The following is a 12,757-nucleotide window of genomic DNA, read 5'->3' as shown; positions in this document are numbered from 1 at the left end:
CATAAATATATTTTCTAAATATTGATACGATACGAAATTACGGGTTTGAGTTGAGGTTTGATGTTCCATTTATGTAATTGAGTCAACATATATACAATAATACAATACAAGATTTATTTGGATTGAGTTTGGATTAAAAAATTCGTGACGCATTTTATATCTGACATAAACATGAATCCGACACAGGTAAAATTTGACTTTGTAACCGTCTTTGAATATTGACTTTCGTAAGTTGCCTCCAAGTTTCCTGGGTATGAAACTAACTAAATAATTACCTCTTCCGGGTTCCCACCTACGCGGTTTATATGGCGTCAACTAATGCAAAGCTAGTCATACTAAATGTAAGGGTTGTTTCCTTTTAACCAGAGGTCTCGGGTTCAAGTCGTAGGAGTGTAGTAGTGTTAAAACCCTTGAGGAAAAGCTTTACCGCCATATTGATCCTACCTGGCTCAAATTAGGAGTAATCGGATGATATTGAACAATAGTAAGTACGATCACTAAGGAAATTTATCGGGATTAAGATATACATACGAAGTAAAAGAGAGTATAGTCGAAGATGGATCCGACATGGATTATATGCAAATGAAACTTATATTAAAAGTAGAGATTACAAAAGAATTTGTAGGAAATAGAATACTTAAAACACGAATCTATACAAGACTATTTCTCGTACAATCTAAAAAAAAATGGTATAATGATGTATATAAATAAATATATTTGTGAATATTGGTTTTTCTAAAAGAATAGAAGTGTGCCCTTAGGGCAGACGTCAGAAAAACCAATGAACTATTTGGAAAATGCTGTACATCCTTGTCGATTATGAGAGAACATCAGAAGTCTGTGCCTCGCGAGCGACCTTGATAAATACATCCTCCAAGGTTGTGTCGGCTAGACCCCATGCATGGACCGCGAACCTCTTCTTTGCATCCTCAACTGCCTTAAAAACACTGGAAATCCGAATTTCATGTTTTGGGATTTCAAACTTCTGCGTCCCTGAAATATGGTATATCTTTTGGGAGTTTCGAGATAGGCTTTGCACCATTCTTTCGACTTCTGCATCGTGCTTAGATGAAGTCGTCATTGTAAAGACGTACGACCCTCCGTATCTTCCTTTCAGCTATTATTAACAAAACCCAACATCTATTAGATCATAAAAATAAGCTAATTTCGGACATCCAATGAACAAATATCACAAATTCTTATTATAGGCGGGAGATATCCGTCTATAGTTATAGACGAACCAAATATCCACCCACTTTAAGCATAAGACAGGCAACAAGTTGCATGGTGGGGCCGCAGTCTTTTGTTTACATAACTAAGCAATGCACCTTCTATATGCAACACAGTAGACTGATTTTAGCATGAATGGGGTACCAAGTGAGACGGTTGTTACCTGTTTTGGGTTTCCGATACATTGCAAGCCACCATCGACAAAAATTCCAATCCGATCACAGAGGACCTCTGCCTCTTCCATAGAGTGGGCTGCAAAAAGCAGATAATTCATACTCGTACATTTTATAACTTCTTTTTTTAAAATTACTGCCTTTTAAGGATCTCTGTGCGCTTAAAAGGGGCAAAACGGAAACAAATATACTTTTTTCTCGAGGTTAACGAGTACAAATAAGGGATCAGAAAGAGTACTTGTCAGAATAATTGCTCTGTCTTGTTTCGCTTGCTTCACTACATTCCAAAGGTTATTTCTCGAGGCAGGATCAAGTCCAGTGCTTGGTTCATCCATGTAAACAACCTACCGGTAGCCAAGAAGTAACGTCACAGATCAGAATATCCATGTAAACAACCTACCGGTAGCCAAAGGAAATTGAATGTTACCTTAGGGTCGCCAATCAAGGAAATAGCAACACTTAACCTACGTTTCATTCCTCCGCTGTAATTTCCAGAAAACTTATCACCGACACCCCCGTGATATAAATTCACACTTTTTAATGAATCTTCTACTGCCTGTGGGGAAAAAAAATATAGAAACAGATAGAAAAGAATTGAAAAATCGGCTCTCCAGTAGTTTTAGATGTGAAAGACTACCTGTAGTAAGGCTGCGCCTTTAAGATTCTTAAGGCGTCCGTAAAAGAGAAGGTGTTCTCTTCCTGTTAAGGTTTCCCAGAGTAAGCTGAAAACCCATGAAACAAGAAAATTTCATTACAGTCCAAATCCAATCATCTGTTCTAGGCGAGTAATTATCTCGGAACTTACTCGTGTTGAGGACAAACTCCCATACTGGTATATATTTCACCCATTTGAGTACCGATGTCCAATCCCTCTACAAGTGCTTTTCCAGATGTAGGCTCTGTAAGTCCAATCATCTACGGAAACAAATGATCGACATTAATTATTTTGATTTTCAGAAATTATGCATTTTGGAAAATGATGGTTTGGCCGCGCTTACCATGCTTATGAAAGAGGTTTTTCCTGCACCGTTGGGACCAAGCATTCCAAAACATTCACCGCGGGATACAGCAAGAGACAATCCTTTGACTGCAAGCTTTGGGGGATTCCCATCCCTTCCCGGGTAGATCTTTCTTAGGTCGTCACAAATGATGGCATTACTCGAACTTGATTCTAATATCATCTGTTCTACCCTGTCCCTCTGATTTCGATAAGTAAGCAAATGAGTTATGATGAAGAAGAGATCAAGCGACAAGCATCGTCTAAGATGAAATATTAAGCCTTGTTCTTTTGGACTTAAAAGTCACTTAATTTAAGTTCATTTCAGATCCTATAAGTTCAGTTCAGATCCTATACGTCACTTAATATAAGTTCACTTCAGATCCTATAAGTTCAGTTCAGTTCAGATCAGATCAGATCAGTATCAGTCTAAAAGAAGAGGGCCTAAATGGTATAGGCACTATGTAAGAGAGAAGAAAAAGACCTCTTGGACAACATCAGCCTGCTCCATCTCGACAAAGACTTTAGATCCTTGCTTCCGGAAACTAGGTTTCCGTGAAGCAGAAATGGATTTTTTCCGGAAGTTGTGTAGAAAGACGAAAGGATTTTTTATCACACCCTTACCCGATGATCCAGCTTGATCAATATAAAATGCGACAGGAAGCAATATCAGCCACTCGAGAAACATGATGATGAGAACCTCTTTCATTCCGTTCCTCTCATCATTCAAATTTTTCCACCTCATTCCATCGGTGTTCATAAGAACCGCAAAGAAAGAATATTGTCCAAGTTCATATAAACCGCGATAAAGAGAGAATCCGGGATATAGTTCCATCACCATAACCCATACTCCTAATAACAAACAAATCAAATGGCTGTAGATTAGCTTCGTTCATCAACACATCTTCTCTCGACAAACAAGTTAAGTACTTACTCGGAAATGAGGTGTCTTGAACATAAATCTGAAACAAAAATCCTCCTAATAACCCAGTGCCAAATGTCAATAAATAACCAACAGCTGCGATGTTTAACAACAGAAATCAGTACCAAGAAAGATTAACAGATTTTAACGCGAGAAAGTGGAAGGGTACTAACCTCTAGCAGATAAAACAGTCGAAAAAAGAGGGGCTACAAGAAAGGCTACGGCGATCTGCAGGTTTATATATATGAAATAGAAGACAAATTGAATGCTGTAATCGTTTGTAGTAAAAATCTTCAGTCCTACAGAGAAAAATACCGATACATATCAAAGAAGCTCGTAATATGACATACTGTATCTAGGAGAGACGATGTTTAGTTACCGATAAATGATCCAAATATCACAAAACATATCATGTAGATCACAGATATGGCAAGAAAGTAAGCATATGAAATTGTCCAATATGGCCCGTCACCTAGCCCGTGCATTTTCATCATTATTCTTAATCTTTGTTGCTTTTCATACACCAAAGCTGTCAACACAATCTGCATCAAATTGCAGGATATCAAAACAGAAATTTTTTTAATAGTACAGACGTCACAGAACAAGATAAGCACGAATTCCACGAGAAAAAGCGAGCACCCTGTCTGTACTTACCGGAAATAGTGCTATAATAACATAAGTAAAGAACTGTGCACTGAGCAGAGATGAAATATCAAGGCTAAGGTTAGTTCTGGGCTTAGGCATTTCTTTGACAAACTCGAGAAGCATTTTGGCTTTTCGTCCTAGACGAAACTGCAGGTATGCATTTGATATCTGTGGTTTGAAAATAATTTATGTAGAAAATCTCAGACATCATACAGATTAGAAAAACAAGCAAGTTTGATAGGTTATGGACAAAATACCATATTTATTGACCGCGTTACTCGAATCAAATCAGGTACAGAAAATCCAGTGTCCTTTTTATATGTCGCATTGTACCATATGCTGACGTTAAAATTGTTCGCGTTTGAGTTGAGGAAATCATAAGCTGTTAAATTGGGAGTATTAACAATGTGAGTACAGTGCCATAGTATATTATTATCAACTAGCTTAGAACTATTAAGATACATACCTGCAACAATTTCTTCTATTTTCTTTTCCGGATTACCTTTCTGATAACCCGTGTACAGCTCATCGTTAATATCAGAGGAACTATTGCGCCAAAGGTGCAGACCTTGAACACATGTTACATCTAGACAGAAACATTAGTAGGACAGTCAGAACCGCTTACAAAATGAAAGCAAGGATCCCATTTTACAAACATTAGTAGGACAGTCAGACCTTGCTGTATAGTAGCTGATGCAACCTTAACAGGCAATGAGAATTTTAAACCCGGTGAGCAGGCTGGCCGAACAACATAAAGAGGAAGCCCCGAGAAGTATGCCGGATCAAGAAAATTTTGTATAACTGGCTTTGAAGCTGTTCCCTGAATCATTTCATCATCTTATGATTTAATACCTAACAAACAGAACTATCAAAGAACAAAAATACCGGTCAGAACAACTTACCAAGACATTTTCTGTCAAAGTACGCAAAATATCCGAGGATTCGAAGGGTGAAGTAGTTGGATACAGATTATTTGCCAAGCCTATGACATGAAAAACAAATCATGAAAATAATTTTTGAAAATACTGCCTCCATCCCACATTTGACATTGGTTGTTAACTTTGAGCATAAATTCCTCCAAATATTTACAGAGTTGTTGTTCTGTCCTGGTCATTTGTTTACCTTTGGTTTTGGCACAATGACCGGGGAAAGGGAAGGGGACCATTTGTGGTGGTGGTTACTTAGACCTGGCAAACGGGTCAACGGGTCGGGTTTGGGTCGGGTCAGTTCGGGTCTCTCATTGATTTCGGGTTAATTCGGGTGGGGATGGGTCATTTCGGGTTTCGGGTCTATTTCGGGTTTGTTGGTCGGGTCTGTTTCGGGTCAAGCGGGTCGGGTTGTTTCGGGTCAGCTCATTTTCGGGTCAATGAATAACAGAGAAATAGTCATTTCAAGTCTTTTCGAGTCAACTAGAGTTATATTTTGTCGGGTCATTTTTGGGTTTGGTGGTTTCGGATCGGGTCATTTTTGGGTCGGGTCAGTTACGGGTCAAGAAAGCTCGGGTCATGGTCGGGTCAATTCGGGTTTTCGGGTCACTTCCGGTCTCGGGTCAGCCTTTTTAGGTCGGGTCAATCGAGTCGGGTTGCTTTTGCCCGGTCTAGTGGTTAGTGGATGACAAGTGGACCACAATGGATGTGTATGATCAAATTACCCATAAAAAGCCTACCTAATATAGAAAGGTAAACAAATGAATGAGACACCCTAAAATGGAACAGGTAAACAAATGACGAGTATAACTGAAGTAAAAGTAACTAGAGAACTTGGAAGAGATACACACTTTGTCCAAGAGTTTGATTATTTCCAGTCATCAGTATAGTGACCGGGCAGGAACCAGTCCGTCTACAAGACTCATTAGGCAAATTTGGAAACCTGCTGAAATCGGTCTCAGTTGCTCTATACTCAGGAGCGGGGACTTGAAGCAATGGACGCCATTTGGAGGGTTCAGGAATCGGACAATTAATAACTTGGTCTAATGTCGAATACTGAACACCACATACTGTAGTCCCATTAACCTGAGCACAACCACAGTTGTACTTTTCTTTCATTGCATTGTTTACCACTCTTTGTAGGGCAGATAGTAGAATGCACAGGAAAACTGGGAACATGATTAAACAGACATTCGAACATTTGTTCCGTTTCTGCAATTAAACAGACGCAACTAAATTATCACTACCATAGCATTCTGCATTCAGGAAAGAACAACATTTCATAGCATTCAGCATTCAGGAGAGAACAACTTACATCAACCCATCTGAAATCCAGTCCGAATCACCCATTACTAGCAGTAGCGGAACAATAAAAAAGTCGCAAAATTTTTAGTTAAAATTTCCGAATTTTTTTGTTTTCATGGATTTATCTTATATCATTACTAGTTTCCCTCCTGAATTTTGTTGCTAAAAAAAATACAAATCCTGAATCCGCCATTGATTAAAACAATAATCAACATTGTATAATACAGTACCAAATTATAGAACAAACAAGGTACAATTAACTGCAAAATAGATCAAATATCTCTAAAATTTAAAGTCAACGAATGAGAAAAAAGTCAAACTTATTAATTTGGGAATCAATTATGCAAAATTCAACTAATTTATCATTTCCCTTTATCAAATACCCATAAAATTTTTCAGTTAATTAAAGATGCCCATCAATCAAACATTTAAAATAGTTGAATTAAACTCAAAATGCAGTTGATTTATGGTGATTAAAATCCACTATTATTACATTAATTAATATGGAATTTATGAGAGTAAGATGAGTAAGAATTAAAGACCTGAAAGATTAAATTTTTGCGAAGTAATGCATTTGCTTGAGTAGAGAAACTAGCGCGCCCATATGAAGGATCCGCCATTAATGGAGGTTTGTGTTAGAGAAACGAATGCACAACTTCGCGCATTTAATAGCTTCAAAGTTCAACGGTTATGACATTCGAGCTGTGATTTAGTAGGCGACTATATAGTCTAACCGGTAAAGTTATGTTGAGTACTACACGGGTATTTATCGCCTTATCGGTACACAAAATCTCATTGGAGACGGGCACTATCCGTCACAAGCTGAAGACGGATAGTGCCCCTCTCACAAGATGCAAGTGGCAATATGTATGAGTGCTCCATTTTCCCTCCCACTTGCCAACCTACTTGCTTTATTGTGAGAGGTCTTCAGCTTGTGACGGATATTGTCCGTCACAAGCAAGACGCGGTGTTATCGGTATGTATTTGAGTTGTTTTAAAAACTATGAATTTTAATATAAAGTTTTTGAGTTTATTCACCCAAAAATTCTAATAAAATTCAAAAACATTACATATAAATTTAGCTAAATTTGAGTTTTGACGGGAAAAAAAAAATTAAATCTAAAGAAAAAAAAATATACATATGCTTAAAAACAAATAAAATTTGAGATAATAAACTCAAAAAAAATACACATACTAAAAAACAAATAAAGTCTAAGGTAGTATATCTGGTGTATGTTCCTTATTCTCGGTATTTATAACTAAACTTGGTAAACAGACCGGCTTGTGTCGTGGCACCTATAAACAGGTCATGAACTCTTCAACCCAAATCCAACCCATTTAAATATTATATCGTGTTTGTATCGACCCACTTATATAACTGGTCATCAAGTCTCAAGTCTCAACCCAAACACGTTAATTACACGTCGTGTTTTCGTGTCATGTCAGTTTTTGAAAAGTGTAAATATGTTCATGTGATAGAGGATAAAAATAATTTAGGGTTAATGTAATAAATAGGTTATTCGTGTCGGTTCATATTTATAAAGCTTATCAACTCAACCCAAACCCGACCAAATTAAATTTCATATCAACATGCTTATATAAATTGGTCAATAAGCCCCAACGCAAACCCGTTAACTTCATGTTGGGTTCATGTGGTGTCAACGTTTGTCAACTCTACTATAACCTGAATTTAAATATCGTTAGTAATACATTTATCTTTGTGACTCCCTTATACACCTGGTAAAATCAACTCGACCCTAGACTTGAAATTGACACGAACTACAGCACCCGGCGGCCTGAATGTGAGCCGAAACCTGAATTAACCCGACCCGAGTTTTGTTCACGCACCCGTAACTACTCGACCCGAAACTGTACTTTTTTTCTCTCCTAATCATTAACCCGAAAATAACACTATCCAAGCCGGCAAAATGAAGAGAATTCACTCTCATTCACATAGCTAGGCAACATATTTAAAAGAGGTATCTGCGTTGGCGGTAAACCTGACAAAATTTACCCGGCTCAAATAACCCGATTCGAACACGAATTGAGAACCCGAAAATCCGAATTGGCCCGATCCCATTCAACTCGACCCGATTGTTTATTATCGTATACTGACTGTTATCCTCAAATAACTTGATAAATAGTGATCTGAAAAATGACCCGAACCCGAGTTTGAATTTGTGAGTGGCGATGGTTTGGGTTATTGGATGCGGTACTTTACTCATTTAAATTGTTGGATTTGTGCCTTGAATTGAATATGTTAGTCACCGCTTCGAACGACTATGATGAGGAGGTTTCGCTGCTCGATCAATGAGTCGAATTGAGTCTAGGGGTGAAACGCCCTAAACGAGTAAACGGTATATGTTATCTATTTTGGGCCCCACTTGACTTCTCAAAATTTAATAATACGTATACCCTTCCTAGTTTGAGTGTTGGTTCTAGAGTAGGCAATGGGCCGTGCTGGGCCGGCCCGTCGTGCCTTCCTCCAAAATTGGTCCGGTCCAGGCACGGATATTAGGCTCCTCGGGCCGTGTCGTGCCAGGCCCACTGATCCAAACCTACGCCGCGCCCCGCTCAAGGCACGGTCATTTTCGTGCTCGGACCGTGCCTGGCCCATGGGCTTTTCGTGCCTTGTCCGTGGGCCGGCCCATGTGCTATAATATTTTTTTATTTTAAAAAAAAATGTTATATAATTGATATATTTTTAGCACTTTTTGTTTAATAAAAGATGATTAATGGTTTAAATATATATTTTATTACTTTTTGTTTAATAAATAATGATTAATGGTTTAAATATATATTTTGTTAAACATTAGTGTACTTTTTGTTTAATAAATGATTATCAACGGGATATTCTTCGGGCCGTGCCTGGTGCGTACCGGGCTCCACTGTGCTTGGGCCGTGTCGTGCCTGGGCACGAATTTTTGAAGAAAATCGCGTCAGAGCCCGTCTCAAGCTCAGTCGTGTCGTGCCCGTGCTTCCTCGATTTTCTCACCGGGTCGGCCGTGCCTGGCCGTGCCGCCCACCAGCCCGCGACCCTTTATGCCAATTCTGGTTGGTTCCTTTTCTTTTAGATAGCAAAATTAAGGAAATGAATTTGGACCACACAAAACACTCTACCCCACATGAAATTAAACTTGGACCACACAAAACTTACCAAAAAAAAAAGAAAGGAGAACCAACACTCAAATTAGGAGGGAGTATTAATTAAAAGCTGTTGTAGTGACCATTGATCTGAAACAGTCCGTCTCATTATAGACGGCCATTTGTGAGAGGGACACTATCCGTCTATAGCTATAGACAGATACTATCCGTCTATAATGAGAATTTGTAAGTGGATCTGAAATTGTTTTTTTTTTTGGTCTAAACCATTCGGTAATCCGAACCACATTGGGCCGACAAATCCGAATTTCGGGGCATGTCTAAGGATTACGGTATTTAAACCCCTCCCAATCGCAGTTGTGGGGGATCGATCCGCAGACCTCCCTACCAAGCGCAGTCCCATACTACCACTGCGCCAACCAACGATTGGTGGATCTGAAATTGTTGTAGCGGTAGTTGTGTGGACTTTAAATTTATTTGCATGGGATCCAAGTTCGAGTCCCTTTTACCACATAAGTGATTTGATTGAAAACTGAAACAAGAAAATTTAATTAATGGAGTGGCCGCTTTAAATAAAGAAAAACAGATCGAAAATATGATAAAAATGAGGCAAAGAAATCATGCCTCTACAACACAACAACAAAGGAAAAGAGTAGTCCCAATAACAATAAACTGAAGAGATATAAAAAAGTAAATAAATGAACGTAACAAGCTTTTAAGGACGGAGTTGATCGAGCATATATAATATGAGGGACATCGGTCTTCCATGTTAATGTAAGTATGTAATTTCTTCACAAAATGCCCTCAATTCTTCTACTTTGATTAACCACATGTGCCACTGAAAAAACTCGAGCATTTTAGTTTTCCACAACAATGCCCATTAAATGCTGAACATCCTTCTCCTTTTGTACGGCAATTGCTTCCACGGGGATCTGTCATTTTGGTGGAGATATGTCGAGATATCCACATAAAGTAATTCAATTAGACATCATAATTAAAAAAAAAAAAAAAAAAAATACTAGACGATTTATATATATACATGTCTGCATTTAAATGAATTATGATACGAATGTTTGGTTGCTTACCGCGTACGCATTCTCCTCCCAAAAGATCATCAGAATTGTTACAAATATACCCCGTACAGCAACGATTAAAAGCTTTGATGCCACACTTTTCTCCAAGATCCAAACATCCAAACGCTTTTCCGCCTACTCAAATCATTAAGAGCAAATAAATAAACTATACGGAGTATATAATCGTCTTTAAAAAGCCCGAGTTTATTTACTTATACAATAAAGTGCGCGTAACAAAGAGAATAATAATAATTACCTAATGCTGCAATGAGAAAAATTGCCAAGATAGTATTTTTGTAAGAAATGAGTTTGCTCGCCATTTTCGATTTAGTAATATAATTAAGGAGTAACAAAATTACAATTTGTTTTGTAAAAGAGTGTATGAATTTAGTTAAGTATGTCATTCATCCCCATTTTGCCACTATTTATAGTTTTATAAAACTATATACAATAATAGTTACAACTGTTTGGTTGCTTATTAAATATATATGAATTATGAATTATGAGCTTACATTATTCATTTTCTATGATTATTCCGTTGCCCAACGAATTAACAACCGTAGCAAGTTAGCATATACGAAGTAGTACAAAGGAATTGTTCAATTATTAGGATATACATTCCCGACAATATATATATATATTCACCGCCCAATCTATATAACTATAACATTATTAGGGTTCGGCTCGACTCGTTATCACTCATCAATTATCACCTGGTTGACTTGGCTATATAACTACAGTTCCATTTAACCAAGTGGTGTTAGTCCTAGTGGCAGAATTTGGGTTAAACCATGAAGCTTCGCAGAAATGCGGGAGTTGAGAGGTCCCAGGTTCGACTACTAGCTGGGGCGATGATCACTTGGCCACTGCAGCCCCCGAAGGGGTGGCTTACATGGTCCATGTGGTGGTGCGGGAATACATGGGCCCGGGAGGGACTCAACCTCCTCGTCATCAAAAAAAAAAAAAAAAACTACGATTCCGTCCATAATTCCTCCGGACCAACCACTTGATTATTATTATTATTATTATCGTTATTATTATTATTATTATTATTATTATTATTATTATTATTATTATTATTATTTTGATCCATAAAAAATATAGTACGTGCATGAGTGCATCTGATCACGATGGCACGTCCTTGAACAAAATTAGGTTAAAAAATTACGTTATCTATCAAGCCACTATGACAACTTGTATGTTAACTGAATAATGTTTTTTAGCAAGTCAACTACCTTTGTTCTGGGATGCTTATTGTTTGTTCCGTCCATTTTAGCTATGCCTCGAATGATTTCAATTGACCAATTTTAAGCATAAATTCACAAACTCAAGTTCTAGCTATATTGCCCTTCCCCGACAACGGCGCCAAAATTAGGTAGAAAATAAAACTAGGTCGCTAAAAACTATGTTGAGTAATTGAATGTTTGGTTTGATCATCCTTGCATGTTATTTACTTGACTAGTGCAAATCCTAAATAAATGGTTTAATTTAGTTGGGATTGTTGAAGCAAGTTTGTTGTTTGTTGATTTGGTTTAAAAGATTCTTACAACAAATAGGAAAGTTCATGTCTTTTTCTCATTTGTATGGTTTAATCTTATGAGGAATTGATTCTAGCTTCATCTTTTGGTTGAATTCTTATTGCTCATGCTTAATCTCTTTTCATGGTTTAATGGATTGTTGCTTAAGTTTGAAGGGTATATGTAGATGGTCTAATTTACATGTATCAACATCTTGAGGTGATAGAATTGGGTAGAAATTAGTAAGAGAGTAAAAAGAGTCAAGCTTTACCATTGTTGGGTTACTAAGAGAGAATTACATCAAGTACTCCCCTTTATATTGAATCTTGCATACTAGTTGTTTGTTGATTTGTCTCAATAGGAAGATCTCTAATCTTTACTCATTTTCCCATGTTTGTTTCCCAAAACCAATCATTTTCCATCTATGTTTCCCACTAGTTGATCCTTGTTAATAGCCATTGTTTGTGATTATTGCCTTTTGTTAAGTTTAAGTTGGTATTAGGATCTTGATTAGTAGTAGAGACCTACTTAGTTGTCAATAGTTTCAAAATAGCATGGTTTTAAAAAACGCGGAATGCTGCCCAAATAGGACTAGATTTTTCGGCCCAAAATGAGCTTTTATAGCCGGCATGCTGCCCATTTTAAATCTCATTTTCAAATCGATCTCTCGTTTTTTTTCAAATTCAATCCAAAATGTTTCTCGAACCTTAACCAAGCATGAAATGCGTCGAGTCGTGTCCGGGTCCTGGCCGTGTTTGGCCAGGCGTGTTTCGTTTCTAAGAGTCTAGAACACGACCCTGTTGGGTCACCCAAGCTCACCTCTTGGGCTTCGAGTCATGTGGGTCGACCAATTGGTCTAGGATAGTC

The 12,757-nt window shown here is 37.7% G+C and overlaps 1 protein-coding gene and 1 long non-coding RNA gene across 2 annotated transcripts; both read right to left on the bottom strand.

Moving 5' to 3' along the window:
• Positions 1-574: 574 nt before the first annotated feature.
• Positions 575-6,901, bottom strand: LOC141610694 (ABC transporter A family member 7-like). The gene is made up of 18 exons (XM_074428913.1): positions 6,741-6,901; positions 5,745-6,105; positions 4,870-4,949; positions 4,643-4,787; positions 4,434-4,553; positions 4,225-4,349; positions 3,977-4,135; positions 3,702-3,864; positions 3,496-3,621; positions 3,335-3,418; positions 2,885-3,252; positions 2,402-2,602; positions 2,209-2,318; positions 2,041-2,125; positions 1,831-1,959; positions 1,642-1,747; positions 1,394-1,482; positions 575-1,117 (listed from the first exon to the last, which is right to left on the bottom strand). Exons 1-18 carry the CDS (start codon positions 6,816-6,818, stop codon positions 818-820), a joined length of 2,829 nt encoding a protein of 942 aa, XP_074285014.1. The 5' UTR covers positions 6,819-6,901; the 3' UTR covers positions 575-817.
• Positions 6,902-9,830: 2,929 nt separating this feature from the next.
• On the bottom strand, positions 9,831-10,775 carry LOC141612644 (uncharacterized). Its single transcript, XR_012529129.1, has 3 exons — positions 10,630-10,775; positions 10,386-10,508; positions 9,831-10,232 (listed from the first exon to the last, which is right to left on the bottom strand). It is a non-coding gene; the product is annotated as an uncharacterized LOC141612644 (long non-coding RNA).
• Between the last annotated feature and the right edge of the window lie 1,982 nt (positions 10,776-12,757).

Source organism: Silene latifolia, chromosome 11, assembly GCF_048544455.1.
Source record: "Silene latifolia isolate original U9 population chromosome 11, ASM4854445v1, whole genome shotgun sequence".
NCBI lineage: Eukaryota > Viridiplantae > Streptophyta > Magnoliopsida > Caryophyllales > Caryophyllaceae > Silene > Silene latifolia.
Note: the sequence above shows the minus strand (reverse complement) of the source record. Positions and strands in the feature narration are given on the sequence as shown.

What these genes read in the sequence shown, in the direction of transcription:
- LOC141610694 (XM_074428913.1), bottom strand. Translation starts at nt 6,818, where the DNA reads ATGGCGGATCCTTCATATGGGCGCGCTAGTTTCTCTACTCAAGCAAAT. An exon ending in TCAAGACACCTCATTTCCGA is followed by an intron (nt 3,253 to 3,334) that starts GTAAGTACTTAA and finishes GTTTGTTATTAG; the next exon opens with GAGTATGGGTTATGGTGATG. An exon ending in GGAGTTTGTCCTCAACACGA is followed by an intron (nt 2,126 to 2,208) that starts GTAAGTTCCGAG and finishes ATGGGTTTTCAG; the next exon opens with CTTACTCTGGGAAACCTTAA.